The sequence below is a fragment of the Morone saxatilis genome, unplaced genomic scaffold, assembly GCF_004916995.1.
Source record: "Morone saxatilis isolate NCDOM2014 unplaced genomic scaffold, NCSU_SB_2.0 Contig12, whole genome shotgun sequence".
In the NCBI taxonomy this organism is placed as follows: Eukaryota; Metazoa; Chordata; class Actinopteri; family Moronidae; genus Morone; species Morone saxatilis.
In genome coordinates this window covers 12,676,098-12,695,089 of record NW_023339674.1, presented here as the reverse complement: position 1 = coordinate 12,695,089, position 18,992 = coordinate 12,676,098, and the positions used below count along the sequence as shown (strand labels likewise).

Genomic DNA, 18,992 nt, shown 5'->3' with positions numbered 1-18,992 from the left:
TGGAGTAAATCCATCTGTTTTTGTTGTTATTCACGTTTATATTTTTGTTTAGTTTACACTGATATCATTTTTTAGGATTCTTCTAAAGATTCTTTTGGGAAATACGTCTTCTCACTTTAACATGTCGTCTATCACACAAAAGTTATACTCACAAAGGTTCTGATGCTAACACTATGTTTGACTATTATTCCTTTAGCATGTCAGAGTGTCCATTATGGTGAGTCTTTTTATCATAAAAGTAAAAAATAATCTTTTAAAAACTTTCCATAACGAACAAGTGAAATGACATTTCATTTTGGAAACATGTTCCAGAGCTCAGCCTGAACCCCAAGAAAACCTACGAGTACAAATATGAAGGAGGGGTGAATTTTGGACTCGGCATACCAAACCTTGCAGAATCCGGTGTGAGAATGACGTGCAAGGTCAAGATCGTCGGTGTGTCTGCACAAACATTCATCCTCCAGGTGAGAGTCAAACTTTATCAGAATATGTTGTTTAAAGATGTTATAAGTACTGTTACTGAGTAATGCAGCATAATCACTGACATGCTGTTAATTACTTAATTTTATTGATTCATAAATCAAGTAATTGGCAGACCATGATTTGTCATTTATCATTTATTATCATAAATTATTTGGAGGCCAATTTAATAAAACATCTGTTGAAAGGTTATACAGACTGAAGCCTCTGATCTGTCCCAAAATAACTATGGAGTAAAATAATGTTAGTTTTGTGTTAACTGCTGAATAAGTGTTCAGAGATTGTTTCATACAAATGTTGCACTTCAACAGTTATGCCTTTGTTTCTATCTTCTATAATGCAACAGTCATCCTCCGGTACCTTTATGTCTTCAGTCATAAACAGATGCTGCATTCAAACTCTGTTGCAAACATTATATCTAGTAAAGTAAGGTTTAACAATCCAGTAACACAGTTGAGCAGAGAATGAGACCGTTTTCACGTTGACTGCTCATGAATGTGCTACACAAGCAATAAAACTGCTTATTTCCATCCCTCGTTCAAAGGCTTCAAATTTGGTCTTTGAGGAGTTCAACGGCTTCCCGGGGAAAAACACCTATAACGCCTCCCCAAAGCTCACTCAGCGTATTGCTGCCCAGCTCATCAAACCCTTCATGTTCAACTACACCTGCGGACATGTCAGTGACATCCATGCCTCTGCTGAGATTTCTGACACTGTTGTCAACATTGTGAGAGGGATCCTGGGTTTCTTCCAAGTCACTGTTAAGACAACACAAAGGATCTATGAGCTTGAAGAGGTAAGTCACTGCTTTCCAATAAGCTACTCTCTGCAGAGTCTTCATTTATTCAGCTAGGCCTGCCCACAGGAATGGCTGGGCCCCTGAAAATCTCCAGTGAGTAGGCCCTCCCCATATCTGCTTAACTTATGAACACATAACAACATGTGATGGGGACTACATAGGGATAGGCACACACGGGTGGGGGTGGCACTGGGGCTCCTTCACTGACGCTTGGTACCTTTTGACTAATAACGATAGCCTCCTGGCTTAGCCTCCTGGCTTTCATTCCTCATCACACTGACTTGGAGCTGACAAAAGAAAGTTGGTTACATTATCATTTGGAGCTAAAGCTTTTTAATCACTCCCTCTTTTTGTTGTCCTTTCTTTTCAAGCATCATGACTTATGTGCAGGCATAGCAAGGAAATTCACTCCAACATTTGCTAGTGGTTATTTCTAAGGACAACATTTTAAAGTTGCATACAAAAAAATTATTCATATTTTTTCAGGAAAGGGGGTTTTCATTATTATTACACAGGATATATATAATACAAGAGAAACAATAACATCTTAGCATACTACTACACTCAGCAACAGTAAAAATGTTTAATTAAGTTTAATTTTGTTTGTAGGTTGGCATCCATGGCAAGTGTCAGAGTAACTATGCTACTGAGGAAAATATGGAAACAAAGGACATGACCATCACTCAGGTTGTGGATGTCAGCGGCTGCAGGGAAAAAGCTGCCATCTACAGGGGAATGGCTACAGCTGTGCTCGATAACGTCTCCAAACAGGTCTATTCATCTCGCTGCAGAATGCATCTGATTCCACAATTATAAATTAAACACACCAAAGTCAGTGCTATTTTTGTTTGTGTGTCCTCCAACCTAGAGAGGAGAATCTGTCATTTCAACAGTGAGATATGTTTACACTGTGAAAGCAACAGAGGAGGGAGGTCTCATTACCCGGGCTCATGGCCTGGAGCAACAGCACTTCAGTTCCTTCAATGTGAAGGGCGGCAGTTTCAAGATGCAAGCAATGTAAGACAAGAAAATATCTGCACGTTATGCCTGCTCATCCACAGTTCTTGTCTGCAATACAAATCGGCTGCTTTAAATAACTTCTGCAGGAAGGAAATTGTGCTACTCGGTGTGAGTGACACAGCTAGAGCCGTCATCTTTGGGCCAATGGAGAACAAGGGCAACCTTGTTTACAAGTTTGTCAATGCAGAGGCTAATGTCCCCATCATGATGCAGAACCTGGAAGACCCACTACCAAAGGTAGTAATATATTTTGTATATATATATATATACTGCTACAAAATGGAAGTCATATTTTTTAAAAATCTTTTCAGAAAGGAAAAGAAGCACTGTAAAATATATAATAGTTAGATAAATATACATAGAGGGGGAAATAGCAGGAAATAGTCAAATGGAATTTAATGGAAAAATAAACCTTTTCTAAAATAACCTGCAGAAATTTACTGTCTCTTATAAAGTGGATCTCAAGGAAATGATTTTGTGTACCAAGGACCTCATGCTAGAGAGGCAAACATTAATGAGTTCTATCATTTTGTCAAATTTCAAAGAGAGAGAGAGAGAGAGAGAGAGAGAGAGATTTTTATTTTTCAAAAGCTGTACTGTTGCATGTAAATGCTTTCTCTTGCATTGCTGTATCTTTTGCTTACTTAGTCATATGGCACGGCTGCATTGTGGCTAAAATGTGATGTTATTAATTTATTAAGAGAAAAGGATAAATTAAGTATCATGTTTACTCTGCTTTATCTATTTACCTGTCTATCAATGCCCTGGCATTCATACATATATTCATGTTATTGACAGAGGTTACTTGTTGATGCAAACCTTGTGGAAAATAAAATGAAAAGTTGGTCACACTGTTCCCCTTTACAGGCTGTTGAGTTGATCAAACATCTGGCTGAGGCTAATAAATACCAGATTGACAGTGCGACTACTGAGGATACTATAAAGCTGTATCAGCTTCTCAGAGTGATGCCTTATGAAGAATTAGAAGCTGTGTGGAAGCAACTTTTAGGAAATGAAGAGCACAGGTGAGTACTGGGTATCATACAGTGTAAGGGGATTTAGGGACCCCTTCTCAACTTTGATGTACTTGTACTTTCCATTTGAAGCTACAATATACTTATACACTACATTACTACATTTCACAGGGAACTATTATTCTTTTGACTACACTTTCGTACTTTGTAAAATTTCACACAGAAAACTCGTAATGAGTTTCTTAAAGATGTATTGTTACGGTCCAGTGTGTAACATTTAGGAGGATCTAAATGGATCAAAAACGGAATATAATTTTCATAGGTGTGTGTTCATTAGTGCATAATCACCAGTATGTATGAATTGTTGTGTTTTTGTAACCTTAGAATGAGCCGTTTTTATCTACAGAGACCATGGGCCACCTTCCATGGAGTTAATTATACTTCAAATTAGTTCTACATTGAGCAGCTACAACATTAATAGTGTTGTTACAGTAATAATATTCAGACAATATCAGGCGATAGCATTATGACAAGGACCACTCTGCTGTCTAATTAGTTCTTTTACTGTTGATAAGTTAAGTACTTTTTATTTTGCAAATAATTTAACTGAAGTAAAATTTTGAATGGATGAGCAAAAATATCTTTTTTTAAGATAATTTTGGGGGCTTTTATTGTCTTTATTTGATAGTAGCAGCTGTAGAGAAACAGTAAAAGTGGAAGGAGAGTGAGAGAGGGATGACATGCAGCAAAGGCTGGAATCGAACCTGAAGGAGTAAAATATCTAAATACATCACCAATTCTGAATAATAAAGAATAAATTTAGCCTTTAACAAACTCCATTAAGAATGTAACATACATTTCAGATATGAAAGATATATTGTATATATAAGAAATATATCTGGACTACATTTTAAAAAAGGCATATTTGCAGTCACATCTCCTTTTTAGGGGCCTTGGAACTGTCCTATTTCAACCAAATGGCCTTCATATGACATATGCAACTATTAATGCTTTGAGGAACATGTAAAACTGCTTAGAATACATCTATCTGAAGTTGTTTACATACATTGTGCAATCTTCAGTTCAGCTTAGGGTTCGCGTTGTGGAGGTTGGGTGGTACATGGTTGTGTAAGCATTGACTCAAACACGATTTGTTATTAGTACATTTAGTCAGCATGTCTTTGGACTCAGCAAGGACACTGCAGTAAGGTTTGAAAGAGAATATCCTTCATAGATATCCTTTAACCTAGCTTTTCATTACAGTATTATAAGATTGTGAACAAAATGGTCCAAGGCCATCTCTCATATCTGATACTGATCCGCTCAACTGAATTGCTAATTGAAGAGCATCCACCCACTTAATTCAGGAAGGATGTAGTCTGGCACATTAACACTGGTGAAAGATTTATTATCATGTGAGGCATGATGACAGAAAGGTGATGACTGAAAGACTGCTTTCCATGCTCATTAAGATTAAGGCAGCCACTGGCACCTTGTATTTCATCTTGTACTGAACTTATCGTTAACACCTTTAGCTTTTAATTTTGCTCTCTTGATTTATTTGAAGGATAATCCTCATTTTAAGTGTTGCCCAGTGTAATATTACTCTTGTCTTTCACCTTTTAGACGTTGGTTTTTGGACATGATTGTTGAGGTCAGTGATGCCAGGATCCTGAAGTTCCTGGAAGTCAGGTTCCAATCTGGCGATATATCTGTCGTAGAAGCTGGGGAAATCCTTCTGCTGGCGATTAACCATCTCCAGGCTATACCTGAGCTGGTTGAGATGGCTAAAGTAAGTAAATGCTAAAGACAGAAACTGCATGTTAAAGAACGATAATCTCCAGATCATGTCAAAATGTCTCTCTCTTTCCCAGGTGTTCCTGACCATGCCATTTAGTAAATCCAACATCTATCTGTGGCATACTGTGGCGCTCACCTATGGTTCTCTGGTGTACAAGCACTGTGCCTATTATACCCCGTGTCCAATAAATTCTGTCCAGGTAATCTAATGAAGGAATGAATCGCTTTCCTTTGATAAATATTTTAGGTTTCAAACAGAAACAGTACCATAAGTTAATGTAAAATGACAACAATTTGTAAAAACTGACTGCATATTTGTGTAACATCTGTACTAGCCACTGCTGGATATGGCAATGGAAAGTCTGAGGAATGGAAATGAGGCAGACATGGTCATCGCTCTGAAAGCTCTGGGGAACGCAGGTCATCCAGGCAGCATTAAAACCATCATGCGCTTCCTCCCCGGTGTTGCTGCCACCCCGGTGGATCTCCCACCTCGTGTGCTGAGTGCTGCTGTGCAGTCTATGAGACTGATAGCTGCCAGGGACCCTCACAGTGTAAGAACACCACTATGCATGTAGGAATAAGAGACGCGTTAGATGCTTATTTGTCACAGCTCTATGCAAGGTTTATACATTACAATGGTAATTGCGTACTCTGTGTTACATAGTAAAGCCGAAAATTGAATAGAAAATTGACTGAAAAGGTCAAATGTAGCAGTGGTCTATTCTAATGCTGAAAAGTGTTTTTCCTTTTTCTTAATTCACAATCACGTGAAAATGGCAAGTCTGATTCACGCTACCACGTTATCTTTACTTTGTGGAGGTACATCATCTATGTATTTATATCTACAAGATTTACTGTAATCTTCTTTTCAAAGTTCATCTCCGGTTCAGAAAATAATAGACTGTGTTGGAACCGAGTAGGAAGTTCCTCTGCAGTGGGTGGTTGAATGTTCTAAACTCCATTTCATTATAACACGTTTGTTTCCAGGTCCAAGACATCACCATGAGTCTGTTCCTGCAAAAGAACCTTCCCACTGAGATACGCATGCTGGCTTTCATGATCCTGTTTGACACTAAGCCAACGTTGGCTCTGGTGTCCACAGTAACCGCACATCTACAGGAGGAAAAAGACCTCCATGTTGTTAGTTTTGCATACTCCTACTTCAGAAGCTTTGCCAGATCCAGTACTCCAGAAAATCACTTCCTGTGAGCAAAACAATGCAGTTATAATCATTTGGGTGTTGTTTATCATTGCTAATTTCCAATATTCCCCAGCTTTAAACTTTCTTTTTTGTGCTCTATACAATAGCTCAATTGCCTGCAATGTAGCCGTGAAAGTCCTGGCCCCTAAGTTTGGTCGTCTCAGCTATCACTACAGCAAAGCAATGCGCATGGACTGGTTTAATGGTATGCTCAAATCCAAAGTTTTTAGATTCTTGGATTTCTCTAAAACCTTTACATGACAATTTCCTTTTCCCCAAATACAGATGATTTCCTAATTGGTACAGCCGCAGAAGTCTTCATGCTAAGAAGTGCAACAAACATCTTTCCCACTGAAATCATGATGAAAGGAAAATTCTTTTTCATCGGTAGAATTCTGCAGCTTTTGGAGGTACAGCGTGATACATTAGCATCAAAACTTTCAATGAAGATAAGCATGCCTTCCCAATCATGAATAGTAATCATCTGCTTTTCTTTTTATCCAAAAGTTGGGTATCCGTGCTGAAGGGATTAAGGAGCTGTTTGGCACCAGCATCCCTGGTTTTACAGGAGATCTTAGTTTTAGTGACTTTCAGGCTATTTTCAATGTGGTGAGTATATAACTGAGACTTTAAGGCAGTACTACAACTGTACTAAGTAGTTTCAGATTTTTTTGTTTGAGTGACCATTGTGCTCTGTCATTTCCAGTTTCAAAACTGGGAAATTCTGCCCAATGATAAGCCTCTCCTTTCTGCCTTTTCACGTGTCTTTGGACAAGAGTGGTTCTTTGCTGATATTAACAAAGACTTCATTCAGAACATCATCAGGGTGAGAAAATAATTAAACAAAGACTGATAATGGTCCATTTATGTCTAAGCCAGTTCAGTTAACAAAAAGGGCCATATTTTCATGCAGTGTACAAAGCCTGTTGTATGCTCTCCTCTGATCCTACTTACAGGCTGTCACTCCTTCAGCAGAGAAAGAAAGCCCTCTGTGGGCTGTGATTGAGGATTTACAGAGGGGAGTATCATGGCACCGGACAAAGCCCTTCTTAATCTTTGAGGTTCGCTACTTCCAAGCTACCACCCTTGGTCTCCCACTGGAGATTAGCAAATATTATGAATCCATCAATGGGATCACTGTCAATGGTGAGAAGTCAAATCCTACAGCATGCGGCCACCTTGCAAAATCAAATTAGTTTCAATAATGACTAAAATAAGATTCTCTGATTTAATTAAAGTCATTTGTTTTGATGTAGCCAAAACGGCAGTAAATCCACCACTGACTGAACATCTTGCACAACTGTTGACTTCGGAAATTTCACTGGAGACGGACGGTTTTATTGGGTAAAATATTTTTATGTTCATTTAATTTAAAGGAGATATACTACCAGCATGTTAAGTAAATATCATCAGAATGTTTGTATCTTGTACTTGTACTTGTATTCATACTGGAGTTACAAATACTGAATTAACCTTCTCCTTTTCAGTTTCACAAAGGATCTTTGGGTTTTCTACGGGATCAACACAGCCCTGTTCCAGTGTGGTTCTGAGTTTAAGAGCAAAATGCCCCTTGCCATCCCGTGGAAGTTTTCTGCCAAGATCAACGTCAGAGAAAAGAAGTTTGAACTTGATTTCCTTCCATGCAAAAAAGAGTTTGAAGTCTTTTCAGTCAGGTAAGTTTTAGAGATGTGGGAAAAAACTGATTCAACGATGCTTCTTGTATGTTAATCATAACATTATGGTTCCTCGTCAATCAACAATAAAACACTGACTGACATCAAGACCACTTGAATAGACAAACCAAACACTGGCTGCAGTGCTGCTGAATGTTTTTCTTTATTTTCTTTATTGTAGTTTCATTTATAATTTTTACTACCACTGTTTGTTTACATCAATGTTCATTGCATATTTTTATATAAATATATATACGTATACATATATACATGTACATACATACATACATTTTTTGTATGTAAGTGTTTTTCTTGTGTTTCGTGGCCACCGTAGTTTCTTTGTCACACTTGGGGAGGGGAGGGTGAAGCAAGGGACTTGTAATCTTCAACTACACCACTAGATACCCTAACTCTTACACACTAGTTCTTATATATGTCTTTATGTCTTTATACATGCTATCCACGATGAAGCCAATGTGCCAATCTGTTCTTATTTTCTCTTCCAACTAACAGCTCCAATGTTTATGCAGTCACCAGGAACATTGAAGAGCCAGCTTTGGCTAAAATGACTCCAATAATGCCCAACGCTATTGACTCCAATGATGAAGTTGTCCACATTGGCCCCACAGTTGTGAGGCCTGAGCCAGAGCAGGTACAGTAAACACTGTTTGAATTTAGCTACTTAAGATTTACAGGGGATTAATATATTTTCCAATCCAACAGATGCTGACACCAAACACCTGGCATCCAATAGCCAAAATGTGTGCCGAGAATAACATTTATGGAGCTGGTCTCTGTGTGGAATCTGAGTTAAGGAGAGAGTATTATCATGAGGAATATCCCCTGTACTATTTCCTGGGATACACCCATCTGGCATTCAAAGTAGTCCCAGGTATGCACAACAAATCCAACATGATGCACGGCACTAACTAACATATGGCCTCAAGAATGTGACAAATATGTACCAGTTAAGGCAAACAACTCGAGTCACACTGCTAAACTCATATGAGACACAATACGCAGTGAAACCTGTGTTATAGCATTTTATTAGTGGGCTCCACTCAGACAGCTTCAGGAGCCATTTTTCAAGTTAATAACTTTGCTCAGTGGATATCACTGATGCATTTTGCAATTTTGACATGATGACTCTTATCTATATTATATTACAGACTCACAATATTGAACTGTTGGCTCTTAACAGCCAATTCAAGACCTAGCCCTTAAGGATGGTTAGCTGGCTTCGGTTTTTATCTGTATGAACATTCTGACCTGTCTACAAAATAGTCAGGTCAGAACAAAATAAGAAAACAAAATTGCATTTTCCTCATCAAAGTTATGCTGCTGCTTCTATTCCTTAGAGTACTTAACACCAGACTGAAAGCAGTGTGTCACAGCCCTCTCTGGCTAAACATTTCAAATCTGTTTTACATCAATGCAGCGAGTCAAACCACTGGAGGTCATCAAAAACTACATTTTCAGGGGGTGTTAAGCGAATCGTCATTTTTCCTAATTCATTTTTTGGTTTTGAATAATGTTTTGGTTCCTCAGCTTGTGTTTTAAATTAGTATTATACTGTTCACAAGAAACATTTATTACTCTATGTGTGTGGGGGGATGGGATTAATGTGTGAGGCACTTTGAGTTACATTTTGATTGTATGAAAAGTGCTATACAAATAAAGTTGGATTTATTGATTGATAATTATAAAGTAAAATAATTCAATTATGGGCAAGGTAAGGCAGATATTGGATTACATTTCTTTCTTAAGTTTTTTCTAACATAGCCTGTGCACTTTTATTAGCCCAGGCAATCAAAGCTGTTGACAAAATCCACTTTGAGGTTAATGCCGGCCCGAGCAGACATCCAATGAGTGCACGCCAACTGCTTGACACTCTGAGGAGGATTTCCAAGGTATTTGGCTACCTTTGCAATGTTATTATCTCTGCACCTGCTCTGGTGTTTTATCCATTTAAATTCTCCTGTTGCTCAATTGTGTTTACAGGAAGCCACCCAGCGAGTACACCTGTCCTCTGATTCAGCATCAAGTGTCAGAGGATCTCCTAACAACCATCATGACCACCTAATGGAAGTATGCTAAACATGCTCCACAGAGAGTGACCCACATTATGTTTTACTGCACAAAATAGGCAGTTTTGTACTGAGCAATGTCATAATGTAAAATGTTTTAGTCTGTGGTCAAAGTGGTCAGTGATATGAGTACAGCTATTTGTGTGTATAAAAAACACTCCATATAAAGTGGCATTCATCTGACATCTACAGTAAATACAGTATTTTATTTAGCAAAAATTGCTTGTTCCTTCAGCCTTGTTCACTCAACAATCAACCGACCCATTGTCCACTACACACAATAGATTTTACCCAAAATCCTAGCGATGCACATTCACAACTAGTCCACACATGACATACGATGATCAGTACTCATAGGGTACATTGCACATATGGATTGCTTTCTTTCTCATTCACTAGGGCTGGAACTCAACACCTGAAGCTGTGTTTAACATCAAAGCCTTTGCCATGAGTGGCAACCAGAAGCCCGAGGGTTACGATGCAGCCATCTACTACACACCTGAGGCAAACACTGAGAACGCCCAACTGATTGTGTCCCAGGTTGGAGAAGACACCAACTGGAAGATGTGTGTTGACACTATTGTGCATGCCCATGCTGAGGCAAAGGTAGATATAAAACACACAGGAACAGGAGATGGGATATTTTCATTCTTATCTGGGTGTAAAACATGTCTATGCTATTATCATCATTTTCCCTGAGAAGACTAAAACTAGGAATGATAAATGGTTGCTGCCCTTATCCTTTAAAAACATTTAAAAACCATTAACTACATTATATCCAGCCACTGCCATTTCTCCTTCCTTCACCCTTACTTCATCACATGTAAAATCTTTCTATACACAAAATACCATACCCACGTATGCTTACTCCTTTTATATTTCTAATTTTTTACAGAACAAGAAAACATTAAAGGTCCAGGATCTATTGGCAGACACTGAATATAATATTCATAGTTATGTTTTCATTAGTGTATAATCACCTGAAAATAAGAACTGTTGTGTTTTTGCTATCTTATAATGAGACATTTGTATCTACAGAGGGAGCCGGTCCTCTTCCATGGAGGCTGCTTCCTTTAAAAACGGTCCTTTAAAAACACAGATCAGTTGTTGTCTGGTGTCAGAGGAGTGGTGTTTAAATATTTGGTGAAAATATTAATTTACAATAATAATAAAACAATAATTGTAAACATGCCATCAACCTGCAGGGACTGCAGATGAAAATGAGCCCTTATGGCTAAGTCTGGCACATTTTCCATGATGGACTGAGGTGCTCACATTAATAATAATGTGCATTGTCCCTCCTTAAATAAGAAAACAATGATATTATTTATGTTTTGATCATGGATAAAGCTGCTTTATCACTATTTTTATTCAAACAATAGATCACATGATTACTTGTATGTGAAAGGGGCTGCTTGTCGTGACAAACCCACAGAGCATTCACTTAAATCACCTGATTCTGCAGTTCTGCTCAACTCTATGGAGTGCGTCAGCATCTTTCAGGTCATTGTTCAGCTTTTTTTTTGGTTTACTCTCACTTCTCTCATCAGCATAATTTTCAGCCACAGTAGGCAGCTGAACCAAATGGCAGCAACTAGCTAGTAAACATGGGGGGAGCATTAAGCAGCTAAAGAGTCAGATATTCCCCTCAGGAGTTGGTGGAAGAAGAGAAAAATAAGAATGAACTTATAATAATTAATTAGAGGCCCAGTGTGTAGGATTCAGTGGCATCTAGTGGTGTAGTTATAGATCACAACTCCATCGCTTCACGCTCCTCTTCCAAGCACAAAAGTGAAAAACTACAGTGGCCTCAAAACTCACATAAAACACCCCTAGAGTGTAATAAAGTCTTTGGTTTGTCCCTTCTGGGCTACTGTAGAAACATGGTGGTTCAACAAGGCGGACTCCATGGAAGGCAGCCTGCGGTGTCTGTAGCTTATTCTAAGGTAACAGAACATTTATTCACCTATATTCAGGCGATTATACACAAACGAAAACATTGATATGAATATTATATTCCATTTCTGCCAATAGATCCTAAATGTAACACATTGGACAACTCTTTGCTAACAAATTCGCTTAAAAGTGTGAAAAGCAATTCTGGAGAAATCCAGTGACATGACAAATACCATGAACAATGAGACAACAAAATGTCACTAAAGTTAACATGCAGAGAGGACGAGACGGTTTCCCACAGCCAGCACACCGACTCCAGACAGTGATACTCACAACTCTCCTGCTACTATAGCTAACATCACAACAACAGCATATCTTACCCAAGCAGAAAATAAGCTGAATGTCCGTGGGCAAGTAATTTAATGTTACCTAATACACAAATCATGGCTGGAATGGCTGGAATAACAAGTTTGTGTTGTGTCACTTGGTGTGATCCACTTTCTTTGTTTCCCATTTAGAAATGCAGGGTTGTGTACAAACACCGGATTTCTTTTTTTCAGCACACACAAAGGAAGAGCCAGCAGACTGTGAGGAGTTTAAAAGAAAGGGAATTGGATTAGAATTGCATTGCCTAGATTCGTTTATCTCACCTTTAGGTTTTTTTTTTTTAGGTTAATGTTTTGTTGACAGCTTGTTTCCACGCTTTGGTCGAAAAAAGTTTGAGGACTGGAGTAATGATACTGCCTGAATCCCTTATTATTAAGGAATGTAAAATGTAACATATGGCTGAAAGAAGATTGCATGTCAACAATGTTTTGAAAATGTTGCCGCTTGGTGAAGTTAATATACAGCCCTATAACTCTGTGATCTAAAACATCTTATTATTTTGCATATTGCATACCAAGTCCGAATGCCAAGCCTTTTATTTGTAGAGACTCCCTTCATGATTGATTTCGTGTTTGGTCTAGGCACACATCAGATGGGGAGCTGAATGTCAAACCTATGAAATGTCAATGGGAGGTGCAACAGCACATCTGCCTGGTTCCAAGCCAACCCTCATGGCCAAAGTACACTGGGCAAGGATCCCTGAAACCATGGCCGACATGGGCAGAGGGTGAGAATAAAGATGCAGTTTGATTCAAAGCAGATACAATGTAAGAAAGGGGGGTGATACATAACTAAAAAATAAAGTGAGAGATGACCTCGATTCACATTACAACTCACTTTGCCTTACACAGCAAGGTGGAAATATTTTTTTTAGTTTATGATAATGACACATACTGGCATGTGTGGTTAAAGGAACTTTTTTTTTTACTTTTCCCAGAATTGAAAGCTACATCCCGGGCATTGCTTTCCTTCTCGGTTTCTCTGAGCAACATGAGAGAAATGCCAAGCAGGAGGTTTCTGCATCAGTTGTTGCCGCCTCAGCAGACAGCATCAATATGAAGATTAAATTCCCAGAGGTGCAGGAGGAAACGTTCACCACCTACATTTTTATGCAAAACTCATTTTCATTCTAATTTTGACTGCTTTATTTACATGGATGTGCTATTTCTTCTGTCTTGTCATTAGTATACAGTCTTCCGCCAGGCTATTCCGGTTCCACTGCCACCTGCCAGTTTTCTGGAGTTTCAGCAAGACATCAGAAACACAACAATGGACAGCTTTGGACGTGCATAAAAACATGTGAGCTACATAAACCAGTTTGATTAAGCTTAATTGAATGTTCATATGGTTTTTTTTAATACTAATGTAATTTTGTGTGTCTAAGTGTGTGTGGCAGTGGATTGTTTTGACAGATTTCTATGCAAAGCAGAGGCGCAAAAGCAAGCAAAAGAGCTGTTCCATTTTTGCTTGCTTTATAAAATATGTTTTGTGCTGCAGAAAGACAACAAAGCCCAGATGGGAGCCAGATGCCTCTTTTCACAGTGATAACACCGCAACCAAAATCTCACCACCGTGATAAAAGTGAGGATCATAAAAGATGCATCAGTAATCCGTCAGATGTCACCAGTTTGGAAATAACCTGTAAAGGTCCTGATTTATTAATTTGAAAGCATGTTAATATTTGAATAAACTCTTTTGACAAAACATTGAGTAAATTCATGCTTATGTTTCAAAATATCTAATCTTCATAATACTGGATTTACCTAAAACTGTCTCAGCAAGTTTTATTTTTTTATTCTGATTTTGTCAAGATAAATCCTTTGTTCATCCAAACCTTGTTGTAAATCTGTGTATTTCATTACTGTAATGCAGAGAAACCTGTTTTTTTTCCTCTTTCGTTACCAGAATAACATTTAATGAATCTCTGACCAACTTCACTCTGGGCTTGTTAATGCACTAAGAAGATTAAAATGTATTCTGGATTATAGTTACAGTAGATCTTTTCATAATAGATCATTTAGAACCAAATTACTGATATAGGGCATTACACTAACTGAGGTATAATCTGAGCTCATTAATAAATATAACACAATATTGTTAAGTCAGACAATGATCAGCAGTACTGATGAAATCCCTGGAAACCCTGAAATACTTGATGCAGATCAAGTTATAAAATCTTGTCTGATGCAACTTTGCAGCGTTATAAAAAGAAAGCAATTTGCATGACATTATATTTGCCAAATCTAATTTTCCTTACAATATGTAAGAAATGGAGTGGAAACTGCACAAAACACAATCCAAAGACTGGCACATTTATCTACTCTACCAGCCAATTTGGCACATAAAATGTCTTTTTTAACAATTCTATTTAAATATCCTGTTTGATTGTTTAAATAAATGTTGTGGGCGAGTTTTGGATTCAGAAGACTGGATCATATAAGCTCCTTTTGGAGGGTTTCTGAAAGAGATGGATGTTTACAAGGTCTGTATGACCTGATGTGTTTGTTTGGTCAACTGACCGACCAGGATTGTTTGCAGATATCAGTACACAATGTCACTGTGCATGCCCTTAGAGTTCACTGCCTCTGCCACACGCACTCTGTGCCCTTCGGTAAAACTACATTATTTAATATTCAGAGATTTCACTGCAGAGGTGCAGCTTTGTGACTGGATGAAAGATTTGATCAACATTAATTGGTGCTCCTGAACAAATCTCAACTTTGAGTCGTAACAAATGGGATGTGTCAGTAGCCAAAGATAATGATTGCATCCTAACCAAAGACTGGTTGTCCTAACTACTCCTGGCTTTGCTTCTCCTGCCTACGCTGATTTAGCCAGATGGTGCTGAATTGCAGAGAAAAGACATCGCCATCAAAGGCGGAACAGGATGAGCACAATTATAATGGCACCATTATGTTCCATTTACATCTCTAATATCCTGCGGGCTTTCAAGTGCCAGTTGACAGACTGATTGCAAATCTGTTGCGCCTACATCAAGATCCACATCACCTCCTGTCATCTAGAACCCTAGACACCCTGACCTTGTGTTGACAGTTGAAATCAGCTGGTTAGAGAGCATTAGTCAATGATTGATCAGGTAATTTGGAAGAGGAGGGATAGGCCATCCCCTCCTTTTTATTGCTGCTCACTCTGTGATTGTGACTTGCCTCATTAGGCAGACTATACCAGCCCTGCTAAAAGCCATCTGAGAGTAGCTGATAATAAAACCATGGCTACAGACATTTTTGTCCAATTTTAGCTATATGTTTTGTTCATAGCATAGAGCATCACTGTGGGCACAAAACGTCAATGCAGCTGATGAGTTACATTATTCAACAAGTGACACTTCCATATAGAAAATGATTGGGGGCATTTTTTTTAAAAGATAGCATATGCTAGGAAGTATTAACATTATTTTTAATTAACATATGGAATTTTAGGAAATGTCACAAAAGTCTGTATTGTTTTAAAAAGATGAAACAAGTCCAAACTTTTGGCAATGACAACAGGGAGCATAATCCTGTGGTATGCATGTGTGTGTGAGCACTAGAGGACAGTGTTTACCAGACATTAAAATATGCCTGGCACAGTGCTTTAAACCTGGCACCAGTATTTGCTCAGTTCACAGAGAGGGCTATGCAGTGGATGTTGACTTATTGAGGATAAATAAATATGTCTTGGCACGGTCAAAGCACTCCCCCAACTCTCTGGCCTGCAAAGAGAGGACACATTTTTATTATAATCTACAAATTAAAGATAAAATATGATCTTTTTTTGTAATAATGTTTTATGCATGCAGCACTTCTTAGCTGAATTCTTATTAACCAGGGGAGTTGGTTTTGTGTCAGGTGAAGAAGAGCATTAGGGATCAATCAGAGAAATTTGGAAGAGCCATAAACTGGATTGCTTTTTCATTAGCGCACATGACTTAGACATAGACTGCCTCCCCTTCTAATTTAAGGTATGCAGAAACAAAGCTTCTATGCAGGGCGAAATGTGAGTGGGAGCGACTGACATTATCACTGACATTATCAAACGTGCATGTGGACCTTGTCACGGACACTTCATGACACCTCCAGAGGGCTCAGAATCTAACATCATCAAGCCTGCTGAGACCTCCACTGAGCTCACATTATTCCACCCAATATGAGCTTGTTGCCATGTTCCCCCTACATTATTAAGAAATCATGTTGTGCTGCACTTAAGTAGTTGTGCCATGTTTTTCAGCGAAAGGCACATTTATTTTGAACCCTTCCCCTTGAGAAGCTCGGTATAGAACAACCCTTCATTTGAAACATTACTGTCATCCTAAGAATATGCTTATGATCTTGATAATGACACATTTTAGACTGTTATGTCAATATTCTAATGATACGCAATTGCTGTGCTTTGTTATTGCTGTTATTTTGAATAGCAGCAGTGGTGACAGCCTCTTTGGGGCTTTTGTTTAAACAGACCTGCCAACTAAGGTCAGATGACTGAAGTGAGATTTTCCTGCCACAGGCGGTAAGAGCTGCAGCTCCTTGTCTGATGCACAGAGGTTGATTTTCTACTGAGCCTGTGCAGAAACTGATCATTTGAGGAGCTGTAAGCTAATAAAAGGTGTATTACTAGCCCGAAGGCTACAGAAATATCATTGCACATTGAATATTCAATCATATTGCTTATGCTCAATTCAAGATCAGTCCACAGTGATCACATAATGCTATGTGAGAGAAAGAATATGACCTTATTTATATATTTTACTTAACAAGTAATGTAGATAATTGCTTACTGAAAGTTTACTGAAAATGAAAATGTAGGCTACAAAGGCTAAATGCTCTAAGTGTTGCATTATGAACTGTACGTGGGTTTATTTTTATTTATTTAGATAACATGTACAAGAAATTAGAGACTACACTGCATAGTTTCATAGCAAGTTTAGAAAAGAGTTGTTCTGAAAGAGCTGGACAGAGCCTTTTTGTCTCCATTTAATTAAGTTCAGCAGTTTATTGTTAAGTACAGAAAAATTAAGAGTGTTCCCCAGTGCCCGTGCGAATTGCCCCGAGCTGTCAAAGATTCAACCACTGCACTGTTTTTGAAGCCAGGACATTTTTTAATTGCATGCTGGAATAGACTCCTGCCCTGTGTGACCCTTAACAGGACCAGCGGTATGGATCAGTAGATTAGTGGTTTGAATATTGACATGCTGATGAATGGCTGGATTATTACTGTTGTATTTGCGCTGGTGGATCCATCAGATAATACACTAACTTTGGGTATCCAAAAAGCAATTGCTTTCCTAAAAAGTAATTAGACATGTTTGATGCCTCCAGAATTCCACAAGATCTGTTTTTCTGCAGGGCTGTGAATCTTATGTGGGGTTTTTCTTTTACCGTTTATTATTTTGCCATTATAATAGCGTCTAGAGAATTTAATTAGTTAGAGGGGGGTAGGGTTTGGGCCGCAGCAAAGACACTGTCATTTTTATGGTCTCCATTCTGCTTTTGAGAGGCAACAGAAGGTGCATTGATGAAAGGTCTATTGTTTTGAGTAGAGAGGTAAATAGACCGCAACATAATAGTTTGGTAGTAACGATGATGCCCAAATATTTAAGTTTGTCGTGGGTGAGGGTAGCGATAAGGATTGGAAAACAAAATTCTAAATGCATAGTGCATATACAAGATTTGAAGGGATTCTGAGAACCTCATTGTTGCAGTAACTGTGTGTAGTGAGGTGTGCAGATTGCGTAATATATTACCAGCACATACACCAGGTTGATTAGGTGATAGGTGTTAATACCAAATGGAGACGGAGAAACTGAAATATTCAGATTCTGTCAAAAGTAAAGGTCTTTCACATTTGTCTATTATTAGCAAGTAAATCAGTTAAAGTTGAGCTGCAAAATGTCTTCCTGCAGTCAATGAACAATTATCCAAATCTTAATATTTCCAGGGATTTCATCAGATATGTTTCCAACTGACTCTAGGGTGTTTCTATGACAGTTTGTGTTTCAACCTGTGTTGTAAAATTCAATAGTCTGAGTGTAACATTGTCTGAATATCTACTGAATCCTATCTGCAAGCACCAAATACCAAAGTAGTTTTACTGAAGCAGCTTCTGCTTCTATAATATTTTTAGGATTACTCTCAGCCATCCATAAAGTAGATCACTAATCTATAAACCCAGCCAGTGGCCCTAGTTGCAGTGAAGCTCCTTGCAACCAACCGGAATAAGCTTACACTAACCTGAACCCTAACAATAATGATCTATAAAGATAGATCCTTACCTAAGGGTGCGTAGGTAAGGTGGGCAGCCCAATGTGTCAAAACCGACCGCCCGACATTGCTGAAAGCCGGGCATTCGGTGAACTCAGGTTGAAAGTTATCAATTTAACATGCACAGTTATATGTTGTTCCATTTTAAAGTGGCTATAAAATGCTTTTATATTAACAGTGGATCACATGACTACTTGTATGTGAAAGGGACTGCCCGTAGAGAATGCAGAGGATTATCACCTGACCCTGCAGTTCCCCTCAGCTCTGCAGAGTTTTATCTTTCACCTCATTGTTTTAATTTTCCAGCCTGCAGCTTTACGGTTTTGGTTCACTCTCATCAACCTTCTTTTCCAGACGCAGCAGGAAGCTGTTTTAAAAAAATAAATAAAAAAATTCATCTGCCCAGCACCAAACA

At 38.4% G+C, this 18,992-nt stretch overlaps 1 protein-coding gene across 1 annotated transcript in view; it reads left to right on the top strand.

Annotated features, from left to right (window-relative positions):
- Nucleotides 1-14,024, top strand: part of vtg3 (vitellogenin 3, phosvitinless) — a 14,343-nt gene extending 319 nt beyond the window's left edge. The window contains exons 2-28 of the mRNA XM_035653536.1: nt 197-217; nt 313-464; nt 1,025-1,276; nt 1,889-2,050; nt 2,148-2,296; nt 2,386-2,536; nt 3,167-3,324; nt 4,900-5,065; nt 5,148-5,273; nt 5,409-5,627; nt 6,064-6,281; nt 6,385-6,482; nt 6,563-6,687; nt 6,785-6,886; nt 6,984-7,103; nt 7,234-7,423; nt 7,534-7,621; nt 7,765-7,950; nt 8,464-8,602; nt 8,674-8,842; nt 9,751-9,860; nt 9,952-10,038; nt 10,437-10,643; nt 12,902-13,047; nt 13,258-13,396; nt 13,506-13,619; nt 13,818-14,024. Coding sequence (XP_035509429.1) covers nt 197-217; nt 313-464; nt 1,025-1,276; nt 1,889-2,050; nt 2,148-2,296; nt 2,386-2,536; nt 3,167-3,324; nt 4,900-5,065; nt 5,148-5,273; nt 5,409-5,627; nt 6,064-6,281; nt 6,385-6,482; nt 6,563-6,687; nt 6,785-6,886; nt 6,984-7,103; nt 7,234-7,423; nt 7,534-7,621; nt 7,765-7,950; nt 8,464-8,602; nt 8,674-8,842; nt 9,751-9,860; nt 9,952-10,038; nt 10,437-10,643; nt 12,902-13,047; nt 13,258-13,396; nt 13,506-13,613 — 3,788 coding nt within the window. The 3' untranslated portion in view covers nt 13,614-13,619; nt 13,818-14,024. The remainder of the gene's footprint in view (nt 1-196; nt 218-312; nt 465-1,024; nt 1,277-1,888; nt 2,051-2,147; nt 2,297-2,385; nt 2,537-3,166; nt 3,325-4,899; nt 5,066-5,147; nt 5,274-5,408; nt 5,628-6,063; nt 6,282-6,384; nt 6,483-6,562; nt 6,688-6,784; nt 6,887-6,983; nt 7,104-7,233; nt 7,424-7,533; nt 7,622-7,764; nt 7,951-8,463; nt 8,603-8,673; nt 8,843-9,750; nt 9,861-9,951; nt 10,039-10,436; nt 10,644-12,901; nt 13,048-13,257; nt 13,397-13,505; nt 13,620-13,817) is intronic.
- Nucleotides 14,025-18,992: the final 4,968 nt, after the last annotated feature.